Below are 15,808 nucleotides of genomic sequence, written 5' to 3'. Positions count from 1 at the left end.
AAAATAGTTGGTAGAATAAAATAAAAATAAATCTGTTATTGATAATTGATTATAAAGAGAAATCTAATTTCTCTGGTGGACTAATAAATGCTTTAATTTATGGAATACCATTCATAATAAAGTCCCCAATACTATACTTCATAATGTTATTACTGATAATCATCTAAGTGTATTCTTGCCATTTGATTGGTTTCACTTCATCTCACATGCCATACATTTTTCTCACATTTCAATGAGTGAATTTACTAATTACTTTATTCACAGTTGGATAATTTTGTTTAATGTGGTAGGCTGGTGAATAACAAGTACCATGTATGAGCGGTCTATAACAGCTCACATTGAAAGCCTGTCCTATTCAACTCCATCACATTTAATAAAATAGTAATTCATTCAATTACCAATCAAACAATATTTTCCTCATCAACTCATTTATTTGTATACTAATAATGAATGAAGATCTAAATATATAAGCTAAAAAATCTAACAATGACTTACTAATACGGAAGGATCTGATTGTCCGTTATATGCTAAATAATCCAGCATTGACTTCTGTAAGGCTTGTGTCCGATGGGCTTTTATCTCCTGCTCAGTTTTCTCATTCTCTTCCTCCTCATCTTCATCTTCACTGTCTAAAATTCTATTTCCTTTTCTATTCCTTATACTTGATTCTTTGGTAGATAATTTGACCTAAAAAATAACGTTGACCAAAAAATTTAATAATGATATTAAATGGTAGTCTTATATGGCGCCTAATACAATGTTTGTAAGCGCTTTACTCACAAAAATTATCCATAAAATATCATAAGATAACCAAAAAAAGAAAAGCAGAGGAACCATTTAGACCGCTCTGTTCTCCAGCACTTTGAAGCTCCCACACGAGAGCTCACAGAACAGTATTCTGGAGCTTGAGTGAAAAAGTCATCTTTCTATCCTATCCTGGTTTTTCTGTTAACATATGATACATACTATCAGTGCAGACCTTATAAATCATCTACTCTTATATCAGTAATCACTAAAAGCCTAAACAAAATATAACAATCAGTAAACAAACCTCTGCAACGATAGCGTCTATTGCTGATTGGTCGGTTTGACTTGATACTGCGTCCCCTCTTAATCTACTAGCAATCTGACCAAGGTATTCTAGCGATGACACACGCATTGTCATGTCGTTCGACTTGTTACTAAATTGCCGCATCTAAGGAGAATTTAATTAGGTTTAAATTTCAACTATACAAGATAAAAATATCTATGACTTTCATATAAAATACTTTTGAAACACAATACACATGCTACTACACAATAGTTTATTTAAATATATCATATACAAGATTTTTTATTTATTTTTTTTTTTTAATAAAGTTGTTATAAGATATCATTTCTAAATGAAATTGTCTTAGTTTATTACATTTTACAATACCAATATAAGCCTTAGACTCAAGGACGCAAAATGAGAGAGAATATATGTTACAATGTAAATTGTGTAATCTTACCAAGAGCCTTCCAAGAAGACTTAGTAGTAGTTCTGCACTTGGCCATTCCGGCTTATTCACAGTTGATAAAAGATCTTGAACGAAATTTTCAAACAGTGGACGGTAATCCTCCTCACCTTTGCTCACACACCTTTTACAGAAAAAAGTAGAATTTAAAGAATTATCTAACTTAAAAAAATGTTAAAACGGTACTGATTTTGATTTAAATCTATTACGAAATCATAAAACATACACACAACTTGATAACATAAATTACTGACATTACAAATAAATACATTTATAAAAGATTTTCAGGATAGCCCAAAAATCTTATTTCAGTTGGGATCCTTATTATTATACTGATACGGGGGTCACGACTTAAAGTTCAACAAACTTACTGTGACCTCCTTCCACCCATATATTATACACTGTATACGTATGTTTGTTTAAATGCATTTAATTGAGTGAACGAATTGAAATGGATGCGTACAGTAATCACAATGAAATAGTGGTAGACATTAAGATTAAATTGTACATTTCAATTAATAAATTCAGTAGGTATGAATAAGTTGTATGGCTAAGAACTTACTTTTTCAGAAACGCAGCCAGAAAGCTTTGACCTGTCCTCCTTGCTGTTTCATATTGACTAATAATTTCAACATCAGAAACCTGAACAAAAATAAAACATAATGAGAAACCAAACAATAATGTGTTTTTGTTTATCAACCACAAGCTCCTGGGTTCAAATCCTGGCTCATTTTCATAACTTAAAACTATGTTTCATATCAGTAAATATATAGTATGATATCAGTAAGTAAATAGTAACATGCAAACAAATTTGCTGTTTGGATAGTTTTAAGCTCTGTCTACACTATCAAACGTTATGTGATGTGCCCATATATAAACATGATGATGTCATATCACTACCATATTTGGGCACATCACACTTTTTTTGTCTACAGAGCTTTAAATGGTATATATAAAGAAAATGTAAAGCTCTGTCTACACTATCAAACTAGTTTGATAGTGTAGACAGGGCATAAGTAACAAGAATACAGAAATAAGGAATAGGATCATAATGTATACCTTGTGAGTTTCTTTTTTGGTATCTTCTACATCTGAATCATCATCATCAGAAGAAGAATCGTCTTTATTCTTGTCTTCACTCCTGTCCTTACGAAGGTTGACCACACACTGTATCAACTGTAGTACTAATGCAGTTACCATTTGAATACTTTGCTCTGAATTCAATCTGCGTAAATTTATATGTTGTGTGTTAATACTAAATACCTGATGCTTTTTTTAAAGTAAAATTTGTATGCAAACTGATCTATAACTTCTTACTTGTTGGTGTTTTTAAGGGGGAAATGTATAACGTTGCAAAATTACCTATAAAGCTTGGTTCCCACTAGAACGCAACGACATATCGACGCAAGGTGCTGTATTGCGTAATCACAAGTTGGAACCGATGACGCAAAATCGCAGGTTTGATTTCACACAGGCGGGGGAAAACACAATTATCGGAAGGGTATTTTCTTACGTTGCGTAGGTTGCGCTACGTTACGTCGCTAGTGGGAACCACGCTTTACTTTTCACTTGTTGGTGTTTTTTAGGGGGATCTATAACGTTGCAAACATTGAGCTAATATTGATAAGATAACTACAAACTTACCTATAACTTCTTAGGTTCTTCTTACTTGTTGGAAGTTTGGCAAGTGAAGCAAATATGTCTTCTAAAATCAACTGCCTATGTTTATCATATTTGGAAAATACCTGTTCAGCAAAACAAAATACACAAATTTTAAAATTAAAAATATATAATATAAAAATATAAAATTTAATAAAATGCTCAGAAATGAAATACAGACATGATGTGCTACTCAATTTTTTCGGTTCACATTGAATATAAAGATCACTCATAATAAGCTTTTTTGTTGTAACCAAACACTTTTCCTGAAAATCTATCTGTTGGTATCTCTTTCTTTTTTACTTATTTTATTGTTTTATATTTCTTTTTTTATTGTAAGGGCCCTCATGAGACAAGCTCTTGCTTCTAGTACGGGCACCAGTTATTATTGTTATAACTGAATAAATGTGTATGAATGAATGAATATAAACAAACAGGTAATATAAAAGCATTTTGCTGAGTAATAACTTACAGCAGAGATGAGCTTTAAAGCACTGAGTTGCATTTCACTGATATTTTCTACAAAGAAGGGTGATGTACCAAGAGATGATATCTATAACAAAAAAGACAAAATCTTCAATATATAAGCAATCTACTTAATCTGTGTTAATTGACACATATCTTTTTCGTTTCAAAACACTTCTTTATTTAAAACAAATCGTTAAATGTATTGTTATTGTTTACTGAAAAGTAAAATTTCCATTAAATTAATCATATAAATGTTGGTCAATAAAACATTTTCCATAAATTCAATTCACTTTATTTCGTCCTCAGGAAGGAAAATATATTGAGTGTATTTCATAGAATATAAAAATACATAAAACATTAGGTTAAAAGTATAAAAATATTTAGGAACATTAAACTACAAATAGATACAAATAATAGATCATGCACTTACCACTAACACAGTTGAATCAGTAAGTATCTGTACATCTAATAATTCTGCGATATTGGATACCACTTCACATAGTTTGGTATATAATGTTAGCATACTCTTCTCCTTAGGTCCATGCGCCCTGGCTCTCTTCATTTTCACGTTTTGCATGTAGGCTAATATATACAAATATAAATTTATTATAATCGGCTTTCATTTTATTTTGGTTAATACTGTAAACGTATATGGCACAATATTGTGAAATAATGAGTAACCTTTTCTATAACATTACGCATTAGTTTTACCGTTGTAAAGTATAAAATTTGGTTTAGAAATCTATACATGATTCAGATAAGTTTAATCCTTCTCCCCTTCCCTTTTACTGGTCTCCAATTTAATGATTAGTAACACATTAAATACAGTATTATGTTTTTTAAATCCATACTTACCCTTTTCATCAGGTTTCACTTTATACACAGGATCAAATTCAGGATAAATTGTGTTCATGAGATGGAATTTTGTGAGCTGTGCTATCCTGTCTATGACATCCTCTATAAAGACCTCCTTAGGCATGGCATCCGATGTCATGATGTAGAGTGCTGTTAACGTTGCATCAATGGCACGAGCCACTCGCTCCATTGTCACTTCTCTCCACATGTTACGTTCATGACTGCTCTTATGATCCTGAAAATCAATTGATATAAATTAAACAAGATTTCTCAAACACTCATGTATACACATACTGTACAGTCAATGCTCCCAATATCCCTTAAGCTCTGTCTACAATATCAAACTAGTTTGAAAAAAAAAGTGTCATGTCCATATATGGGCACATCACATAAAGTTTGATAGTGTAGACAGAGCTTTAGGCTTTAGTGATGAAAAAGAATTTGAGACCTTTTGGATATCAGAGGGTTTCTGGTTAACAGAGTTTGGTATTGGGAAATTACACTGTATATGATTAGTTGTATGAATATAATTATCAAATAAGTGAAGATGGATAATTAATAATATACAGTAGAACCTCCATTTTACGTACGGTACGGGACCAAAAGGCGTACGTAAAACAAAGGATTCGTAAAATCAAGGTTGACCTTAAATTGACCCCAAATACGTAGAGATCGTAGCTATAAAGGCTACCCTGTTTGTCTACTTTATTGAACAGCATGCAGGTTGTCACTAGCTAGGCCTTGTCTAGACTATTCAGGCCAGGCTAGCAGGCCTAGCAAGATGTGAGGCCTAACTAGAAAAGTACAGTACTGTACAGTATATACAGGCTGTGAGATGTTTAAATAAAGTGTAAAATATCAATGTTCTTGTATTTTCTATCAATAAAAACAGTCGCTGCTTAAATGCACGTGCGTAGCTTGACTCAAACACACAGCAGAATTCCACACACAGCCATGATTGTGGCTTTGTGTGCTTTGTTGTTGTTAAATTGCGCCCTCAATGTAAGAAAATGATGACGTCATCGGTTATTTTAAGCGTACGTAAAATCAAGGGAACGTAAAATCAGGGTACGTAAAACACAGGTTCTACTGTATAAGTTATGTTCTGTGGTGTTTATATGTAACTTTTATATATAATCTTAAGTTATTAAAATACTGTCTCACTCAACAGAGAAAAAGGTGGTCTTAGAATTTGGTGGTTAAACTGAAAGGTATAATACCTGAATTAGATTTGGTTGCAGTCGTGCTCCATCTCTGATGTTTCGTTCCAAGATATTCAATAGTCTTACTAAACGATCCACTGGCATCTATAAAAAGATTAGCGTATTTATGGAAATGATGATGAAATTGTGCCTAGTTTATGGGTGATTAATAATACAATACAATAAACCATATTAATTACAAAAAAACACCATTTAAGTGATAAATACAATATGCAAATTTTAATATAATATAAATTAACCTACTTTATTCGTAACTCCCATTGACTTGAGTTTTGCTGATTCTGAAAGAAGTTCTGATAGTTGTGCTTTGTTTATTAACATATCAACTGGCCATTCACCATCTTCCTCATCATCTATTAAAAATAAGAATAGTGTTTGTATACCGTTACTCTACTTTACAGCCTCGTCGCCGAGAGGTCCATGTACTTCTCCATCTGGGCTGCCTTAAGCTTGGTTCCCACTAGAACGTAACGCAAGGACGTAAACGCAACGCAAGCGTTTTAACCAATGACAAGCGAAGTTATAGACAGTAAGCAATCACAAGCGAATAAGCCATCGCTTGTGATTGGTCAATTCACTTGCGTTGCGTTACGTCCTTGTGTTGCGTCGCTAGTGGGAACCACGCTTTAGAAATGAACCTCACATGATTTCTCCATTCCTTTCTATTCTGTGCTTTTATTTTTGCTAGATCCGTTGCCGTTTTGAGTTTTAAGTCGTTATTAAGTCTTACTAATCCTCAAACTGATCTGGTTAATCTTATTAATAATATATATTGATAAATAAATTCAGACTAGTCAGGCACTTCATGTCGCAGCCCTTGTGTTTAGAAGCATGTGAGTGCACCTAACACACACATAAAATGCCCTTAAGCTCTGTCTAAACTATCAAACTTTATGTGACAAAAACCATGCGATGTGCCCACATATGGATATGATGATGTCATACCACTACCATAGAAAAGCAAATCACTACCATATTTGGGCACATCACACTAGTTTGATAGTGTAGACAGAGCTTTAAGGTTAAATGCCATTGACAGTACACTTCTACAATCAAATTAATTTTATAAAGCACAACTACTGCCAGTTGTAGCACAGGTCTTAAGTAGACCAAGTCAATTATATATATAAAAAGTATTGAACTTACCAACTTCAGTGACATCAACATCTTCAAGGCTGTCAAACACGGTGTCAATTGCTGCATTGAAACGCTTAAAAGTGGCAGACTCCATCAATTCTACAATCAAAAAGTATATTTATGTGAAAACTAATCCTGATTTATATATAGCATGGGATTAATTACATGATAGATAGATCAATCTAGAAACCATGCTAATCTAGTGACTTCCAGTTGTTTTGTGAATGTCCACAAAGTATTTGGGTGTAGCTACAAAGTACATTAATAGCAAACATAAACTACAGATCAATAGAATTCTGCATAACAATAGAAATCATTATACAGAAAAAGCTACAGTGAAAAGCAAGCTAAAAAAACAGAAACGCCCAGTTATGGAAAAATACAATAGAATTGTTTAGTGACATCTGACCAATTACCTCAGCTCTTTGACACAAAGCTACTTTATAGTAGTTTTAACAAATATTATAACATGCTCTGCTACGAAACTCAAAACTAATCAATCCTTATTTGTACTGTTATAATTATTTTTATTTTTATTTTCAAAATAAAATTCTACCTTTATTAACTGGGTCACTTTCTTCCTCTTCTTTAATGGGAATAATTTTAGGCTTCTTGGGCTCCTGCTTTGGTTTATCTAAAATAAATAATTACATTCAAAAATTAAAATAAAATGTATTAGCACAAATGTATTTGTTAGATAAATCATGAATGATTCCACCAAACTTTTGAGTTAAAATAACGATTGTGAGGCATTTAATTAATGATAACATAACAACATGGTAATGAAGTAAAATAACGATTGTGAGGCATTTAATGAATAGGCAAACTGCCTTAAAATGTGACATTATCAGAATGTCCGAGTGTTCTATTGGTATACAAGTTCTCTAGGTGTTTACTGTCCTAAAGATGAGAATAGTTTCTCGAAACATGTCACATTTTAAGGCAGTTTGCCTATTCATTAAATGCCTCACTATCGTTATTTTAATTCATTACCACAAATGTTATGTTATCATTAATTAAATGCCTCACAATCGTTATTTTAACTCAAAAGTTTGGTGGAATCATTCATGATTATTTTAATTCATTACCACAAATGTTGTTATGTTATCATTTAAAAACAAGGTCAACATAACTAAAACAAATTAAAATAATAACAAAGATTCTATATTTCTTTCATTTCTGGTTCCATTTCAATTTTTGTTAACAGAAATTATACAATTAAAGAATGCAGGACAATAACCACTCTGACAATAAAAAGCAGGACAATACTCACACCCATTATGGACTGTACCATTGTTTAGAATGGGGGGTGTATGACAATATATTAGTGGTTGGCTTTTTTCTTTTTTATACAATAGAATGAGACAGACTTAAAATTAAAAGTACTACTTACTTTCATCCCCTGACACTTCCATTTCTTCGTCACTATCAAGCTCTTGGTAACCTTTTACTGCTCTTCCTCGCTTTATACCTCGCCCTCTAGGACCGATGTCTTCACACTCCTCTTGAACGTCGTCTACTTGTAAATAAATAATACGGTAGTTATTAATCATAAATAAAAAATAACTTGCATTAACCACTTAGATAAAAAAAAAAATGTGTTTAAGGATAAGGACTATACCGTAGGTCCAGTGTACACATCTAGCTCATGTGCACTTTAAAGAACCTAGTACATCTTTTGCGACAAGTAGGGTGTTTCCCCGGTGTACTAGTACATCACAACCACTGTTCACAACTGGGCCATCTGTGAGACCTGTCTTTGGCTGAAGAGGTCGCCCAGTATAAATAAATAATAACAAATGTGTTGTATAGCAAACATAAATTAAGTAATTTATACAAAACTAAAATTTGATTGTAATTTCTTAAGTATAATCAGTGCATCATGTAAAAGTACACTCTTAAAAAAGAAAGCCATTTTATTTTGTGTAACTGCTTACAATAGGTTATTAAAGGTAATTTTTCACCAGACAAGATATAAATAAATGTTGTGTACAAAACCAGGTTATGACACACATTCAATGTGAACGCACAACAATCATACAATGTCCTTTTACCTTCTGGTGTCTCTTCATCTTTCTTCTCCATCGCTTTCAGTTCATCTTGCCTCTTCTTTTCAGCCTTAGCTTTTTCTAATAATTCCTTTTCCCTTTCTAATTCCTTTCTCATTTGGTCAATATTCCTTATTGTTTTCAGAGACTTTTGATCATGTTTACGTTCTATTTTTGGTTGCTCCTTAGGTGGTTCTTTTGGAGTCTTTGGCGTAGCAGCTCCGCGCGGGGAAACATTAGCCCTAGGTGAAGTACCATGCTTGGAAGACGGAGAGGTACTCTCACTCCAGTGAGCACTACTACTTGCTCTAGGAGGTGTTTTATCAAGCACAGAAGAGGGTGGACGATCTGCCGATAATGTCCTAGTTAGTGGCACCGTTCTTTCAGCAGTAGCGGTGGAATGTTTTTCCTCAAGCATTTCCACAGCTGATTTATTTCTCTCAACAACTGGTTCGCTTTCTTTAATATCCTTTGTATTATCCTTAGGGGTTTGAAGTTTTGTAATTTTAATCTTTAGCTTCAGTGATTTTTCCCCTGGCGGTGGACTAACAATATCATAATGTTTTTCTTTCTGTCGATCTTTATCTTTCCTACGTTTTTTCCTATGTGACTTTTCTGGTTCTGTGTCAGTAGCTGAGGTACTAATTTCTGTCTGACTGTCTTCTTGTTGAGTTATTGCCATTTTAACAGGTGGTAAAGTGGATGAGTTGCTACTGCGACTTTCATTGGTTTTTTCCTGTCGGAAGAGAATAAACCATTTAATCAAAAGCCTAACTTGTTACTTTATTACTATATTATACCAGAACAAGCCAAAGTTTTTCTGAAAATTAACATGAAAAGATTACAAAAACCAGAAGTGGTGATTGTAATTTAAGAAATATAATCTGTGATTCCCTTTAGTAGAGTCAATGAGTATATTAGTAGATTAAGTTTCCCATCCCATATCAACATTTTTAATTCCAATCTTCCTCTCTTTCGTTGTAGTTTAAAGTTTTTCTGTGTTTGTGTAATTTGTTGTTATGCTTCTGTTAAACATGTTGTAAGTGGTGAATTCGATTCTGCTGTTGTTTTTAAAAAATGAATATTAAAACTTTCACTCACTTTATGCGATGGGCCTGGTAGATGTGCTCCAGGAGTTGATGTCCTTGCTGTATTAATAAGCTGTGGCTTTGAAACTTCAGGAGCATCTTCATTTGATGTTGCACTAGGTATCCGCGCACTTAAATCAGTTTTTCCACCATTTGTGTAATTACCTATTGATGCTAAGAAACAAAAATAATTGCAAATAAATTATCAGCATCATTTGTATTGAATGGATATTAAACAATACAGAAACCAACACTGTCTAATTGTATAGAACAATTTAAATTTACTGATAGAGATAAGTTAATGCCTTACCACTAGCGACAGGTTTGGTACTTCTATTAGCAGGCCTGGTTTTATCAAGAGTTGTATTATTAATATTAGGAACTGCTGGACTTCCAGCTGCTGGTGAATATTGGTTAGGATTATAGCCATTGACATTGGCTGTAGCTGGTGATCCTAAATAGGAATAAAGATAATTTAAGCCTTGTCTACACTATCAAACTTTATATGACAACAAAATGTGATGTGACCATATATGGACATGATGATGTCATATCACTACCAAATTTGGGAATATCACACTTTTTTTGTCAAACTAGTTTGATAGTGTAGATAGAACTTTTATTATATAATAAAATTTAAAATCCTACTAACTACCAACTAAATAAAATTGATAGACATGAAGAACATGAGAAAGTAACACTTCATTTGATAATGGATAGTTGCGTCAAATTTAAAGGTTCATTAAGTTTTCCGTCCACACAGTTAAAAGTAAGTCATATCCATGATTTGATGTTCAGTTAAAAAATAAGTAAGTCCAAATATTACAAATACAAATGCTATATAATTAGAATTTCACTTTAGCATAAGATTTTATAAGAAATGTTATCGCATAATATAATTAAGATAATTTAATATTATTTGTCTATACTGAAGATGATTTACAATAATAGGAAAAACCAGCTCTAGGCAAATTTCTAAATTAATACTTTTATTTAGCTTTTTTTTTGGTAGATTAAGTTATGCAATGCTTATTTTGTTTACTATAGCTAACATAAATATAACATAAACAACGAAGAAATATAAGAGAATAAAAACCCACCTTGGCAAGAGGATGGTTGGTGAAACCCACCCGTCGGGCGTGGGAAATTTGATGGGCTATTCTGAGTAAAAGGAGCTGAGGGACTACCCTGGACTTGTCCAAAGGTTGGATAAGGACTGTGTTGCTGCTGTTGAGTCTGCTGCTGCTGTGGTTGTTGCTGCTGCTGTGAAGGGTCAGCTTGCTGATAATATGGAGATGGTGCCATGGCGGTACGAGGTGATACTCCTGGAAGATGTAGGGTAATGAACAATGAAAAAACTATTCTAATGATATGCTTCATTGAAGTGATAAACTGACACACAACAATAAGTTTCATTATTTTATACAGACCATCTCACATAACCCAATCACAAATAAAAAGATATTTTATTGGCCTTGGTGAGCCTGCTAAGACTTATATAGAGCAACTCATTACATGGTAAAATATCTCAACCCTCAATATCGGAAACCCTCGAAATTAGGACGAAATGAAAAAATATTTTGACTTAATGAGACATATAATTCAGACTGTTGAGGTTTTGTATGATACAACTATTCAAATTAAATCGGTTAAATTTGCTGAAATAGAATGTATTTATTCATTTCATGTTAATTTCATGTAATAAATGTCAGCGTTGTATTGCAGATTTAATTTTAAACTGAAAGATTTTTTATTGCAAGCATTTCTATAGATAATTTAGTAATTTGTAGGCATACGACTGATCAGTGCCATATTACCAACAAAGAAACCATGATTATGAACATAAAGTTCTCTTACCTTCCATCTGGGTCATGGGGCTACTCTGTTTGCTAAATATGCCAGGATTATGAGACAGAATAGTCTGCAGCAAGGGTGGTACATCACCCTCAATATCATCATTCATAGTTCGATCTTTTAGCTCACTAAAATAAAAATAATTGTCATTAAAATGAGTAAGAAAGAAAACAGAGATATCCTATATCACATTTAATAGCATTAACCAACAAAAGTACAGTTTGAATCAATTTAACTTTAATAATAATTTTTTCCTAATATAGAATGTTTCTGTTGATGTAATAATTATTAATCATATTAATTATGAATAATTATGAATTCATATCATATCGACTTCAATTAAATAGAAAAATTTGGCAAACAGCCAAAACGTGACAATTAATAGTTAGCTACAAAAGGTATGGTTGATCAAGATGGATGGAAACAGTTTGACATATTCATGAGGTTGAAATCTTAACACCAAAGTGTGATGTTTATTTTATTTCGATACAGTAGAACTCCTATTAAGGGGACGCCATTCAGGACCAGACAAAGTGTCTCCTTCATAGTGGGTGTGTAAATTAGGGTTTCTACTCTAACAGTAAGTAGATCCTTATTTTATTATTTTCTAATGATTTAATTTGAAGTCTTGGATGGGGCGACATTTTCTCATTCTCACAGATTTCATCCTTATTTTTCATTTCAAAAAAATTAAATTTCAGTATATCATCGGGTGGTTTAGAACTAATGTTCTGTGCTTAATGTGTTATTTTATAATATAATAATTTAATCTAGACAAGAACTAAAAGAATAATTTTCTAAATAGCAAAAATATCTTTAAAGAATCATCACTTACATGTATTCTGTGTTGGTTTGACTGAGAGCCTGGACCACTTGAAGTAGACTGTTGTCATCCTTACCATTCAACAAACGTCTGGCTTCTTCTGCAACATGCGGACTGTAGAGCAAACTTTTGTTGCCAATAGTATTGGGCATTGGTGAGGGCAACGGCAGCTCTGATAACACTAAAGATAAAGAACATTAAGATCAGGATCCTATAATACAAAAGCTTAGGATAACTGAATATCACTTAGTATTGGGCATTGGTGAGGGCAACGGCAGCTCTGATAACACTAAAGATAAAGAACATTAAGATCAGGATCCTATAATACAAAAGCTTAGGATACCGTAACTGAATATCACTTAGTATTGGGCATTGGTGAGGGCAGCGGCAGCTCTGATAACACTAAAGATAAAGAACATTAAGATCAGGATCCTATAATACAAAAGCTTAGGATAACTGAATATCACTTAGTATTGGGCATTGATGAGGGCAACGGCAGCTCTGATAACACTAAAGATAAAGAACATTAAGATCAGGATCCTAGAATACAAAAAATTAGGGTGACTGGAACAAACTTCCAAACAACAATAATATAAGAAATACGTATGCCAACAGTATTAGGCATTGGGGAGGGCAACGGCAACTCTGATAACACTATAAGATAAAGAACAGTAAGATCAGGATCCTATAATACAAAAAACTTAGAATGACTGGAAGAAACTCCCACACAACAATAATATAAAGAAATATGTATGCCAACAGTATTGGGCATTGGTGAGAGCAACGGCAACTCTGTTAACACTAAATATAAAGAAGATTAAGATCAGGATCCCATGATACAAAAGCTTAGAATGACTGAAACAAACTCCTACACAACAATAATATAAAGAAATACGTATGCAATACTTACAGTCTGTAAGACTTGAAATACCGGCCAATGTCGTAATAGGAACTGAGGGTACCTCACCATTCATCTTGGAGGCTGAAAAAGAAAAAAAACAACATTATTTTAGGCACATCAGAAAAATATCTGTAAAGGCCAAATTTCTAATTTGATTAATTTATTCATCAAGTTTGAAAAAGACATTCACTCTATTTGATATAATAAGCTATTACCAATAAAAACTGACCATAACTATGACTTAATCTGTTCAATAACAACATGGGCGTATTATAAGCAAGGGTAAATGATATAATTGACATTTCCTTCTGGGAGGCAACTAACTGAAGACAAAAGAATAGAAGAAGCATTTATTGATTTTTTTGGCAGTACTGTATAAATAATTTCAATTATATTAATGGACTACAATCTGCCTCATACATTTATGTGTATACAGTATATGAAAAAGATACACTGTAAACATATTTCAACATTTACATTTTTGACACAAAATATGAAGGTAAGGGTCGTACTAATTTTTTCCCGGTATCACCCGGTAGGGATTTATGATATTAAATGATATCAAGTACATGCTAACATTATATTTATTGTTATTGTGATATTTAATTCTAGGTTTTATACATTTTTAATGTAAAAAACTGTCAAAATACTGATTATGTTTATTTCCAAAACTGAAGACCGCCTACAATCATGCAATGTCACAATATTTTAAACTGTTTCTGGAAAGAAAAATATATGCAAGTTAAATCATTTTATATCATAAAACCCTACCAGGCCCTACCTAGCGATACCGGGCCTAGATTAGTATGACCTGAAGTTTATAATTGTGCTTGAAACATGACAATTGACCATTCAGCGACAGCACTGTCTTTAGACAATTCAATATTCATTGAACCATTAAATTATAACAATAGTCAACACAACTATTACATAATCATTATTGCAGCCACATTACTTTGACAAAATAACAGTTTTGAATTAATAACTGTTTATAAATTAAAAAATACCATTTAGGAAAGAAGTGAACAATTAAAAAAAGTGATAATTAATATTTAGTCCCATATTCAAGTCACTCTTTTTTTTCCAGTAGGGAAGATAATTAGCATATTTACCACTTATTTTTAATCAAGAAATACAATTCTTTTACAATTTTGAATCATGATGTATTACAATTCCTGTGAGTATTTCCTCAAAGGGAATATATAATATATTATAATAATATCATTGCTAGCTAGGCCTATTTGGAATCAATAGTTATTAAAGCTATGTTTTACATGGAAATAATATATATTGGAATGCCTAAAGTATCATCTAAATCATATTTTTTTAATTCAAAAATTCAAACCAAATTGGATGGGTCATACTTTACTTATGTACGCATTGTTGGGTCCAGACATAACTTTCATTAACACACTATTTGTTTCTAGAAGAAACATGTTAAAATTGTTCATTCATTAGTAAAACAGTGGTGGAGCAGTCAACTATTTCGTAATAGTTTTTTATTACAGAATAACAAACAAATATCTAAATATCTAAATAACATTAAACACAAATTGTTTACATTGTATACACTCAAACCTTACATTTTATATCATAAAATTCTACCGGGCATAGCTTAGTCCTAAATGGAACAACACTATTTAAGTTAGTGCAGGATTTCACTTCGTCAGCCTGAAGGCAAGCAAGGCCCAGCCAGGCCAGTAATAAACACAGAATATTTCACATTATTATGCTACATTTTGCATAAATTGTACAATGTTATAAAAATGCATAACTATAAGTATTAACATATTACTGTAAATGTACGTTTATATAAACAAAATTTCTTAAATACAGAGTTTAGTGTCACACTTTACGTGGAAAAACCTCTAGGCCTACCATTTGATCGTCTGCAAGACCATTAGCAAGAACAAAACTAGCAGACGCGAACATGCAAGGACTTCTCCCTTGCTTACTAACTACTTTAGCGCCCTCTCCTATTCATATGAGATGACGGCCTACGATTTGAGACGTTATATTTCTTACCTTTAAAATGGTCTGAATATATCCTCTTCACAAAGAAACTCTCACAATTGTTAAACCATTACTAAACTTTCACAATCGAGAAAATTTAGTGAAAAAATCGTACAAGTTAAGTAGTCAAATACATTATTTTGACGACAAGTTTGAGGACAATCGCGCCAAATATCCAAGCCTTATTACTTCGATGAAATGATTTTGGTAAATAATTGGTTTACTGCGCCAGAATTTCCAATA

The 15,808-nt window shown here is 32.5% G+C and overlaps 1 protein-coding gene across 3 annotated transcripts in view; it reads right to left on the bottom strand.

Moving 5' to 3' along the window:
- LOC140050948 (nipped-B-like protein A) overlaps positions 1 to 15,739 on the bottom strand; it is a 37,017-nt gene extending 21,278 nt beyond the window's left edge. The window contains exons 1-22 of one of the 3 annotated variants that reach the window (XM_072095961.1): positions 15,578 to 15,739; positions 13,562 to 13,633; positions 12,664 to 12,832; positions 11,832 to 11,956; positions 11,075 to 11,299; positions 10,285 to 10,428; positions 9,988 to 10,148; positions 8,893 to 9,622; positions 8,232 to 8,357; positions 7,395 to 7,472; positions 6,848 to 6,937; positions 5,945 to 6,054; positions 5,699 to 5,785; positions 4,479 to 4,713; positions 4,054 to 4,205; positions 3,628 to 3,708; positions 3,141 to 3,241; positions 2,556 to 2,721; positions 2,059 to 2,138; positions 1,491 to 1,620; positions 1,052 to 1,195; positions 496 to 687 (exon numbers count right to left, since the gene is read on the bottom strand). In XM_072095961.1, the coding sequence (XP_071952062.1) occupies positions 496 to 687; positions 1,052 to 1,195; positions 1,491 to 1,620; positions 2,059 to 2,138; positions 2,556 to 2,721; positions 3,141 to 3,241; positions 3,628 to 3,708; positions 4,054 to 4,205; positions 4,479 to 4,713; positions 5,699 to 5,785; positions 5,945 to 6,054; positions 6,848 to 6,937; positions 7,395 to 7,472; positions 8,232 to 8,357; positions 8,893 to 9,622; positions 9,988 to 10,148; positions 10,285 to 10,428; positions 11,075 to 11,299; positions 11,832 to 11,956; positions 12,664 to 12,832; positions 13,562 to 13,625 (3,390 nt within the window). In that variant the 5' untranslated portion in view covers positions 13,626 to 13,633; positions 15,578 to 15,739. Of the gene's footprint in view, positions 1 to 495; positions 688 to 1,051; positions 1,196 to 1,490; positions 1,621 to 2,058; positions 2,139 to 2,555; positions 2,722 to 3,140; positions 3,242 to 3,627; positions 3,709 to 4,053; positions 4,206 to 4,478; positions 4,714 to 5,698; positions 5,786 to 5,944; positions 6,055 to 6,847; positions 6,938 to 7,394; positions 7,473 to 8,231; positions 8,358 to 8,892; positions 9,623 to 9,987; positions 10,149 to 10,284; positions 10,429 to 11,074; positions 11,300 to 11,831; positions 11,957 to 12,663; positions 12,833 to 13,561; positions 13,734 to 15,577 lie in introns of those variants that run through there. The other 2 variants (XM_072095963.1, XM_072095962.1) reach the window with 2 other exon arrangements.
- Between the last annotated feature and the right edge of the window lie 69 nt (positions 15,740 to 15,808).

The sequence above is a fragment of the Antedon mediterranea genome, chromosome 6 (assembly GCF_964355755.1).
Source record: "Antedon mediterranea chromosome 6, ecAntMedi1.1, whole genome shotgun sequence".
Lineage (NCBI taxonomy): Eukaryota > Metazoa > Echinodermata > Crinoidea > Comatulida > Antedonidae > Antedon > Antedon mediterranea.
This window is presented reverse-complemented; position numbering and strand designations above follow the sequence as displayed.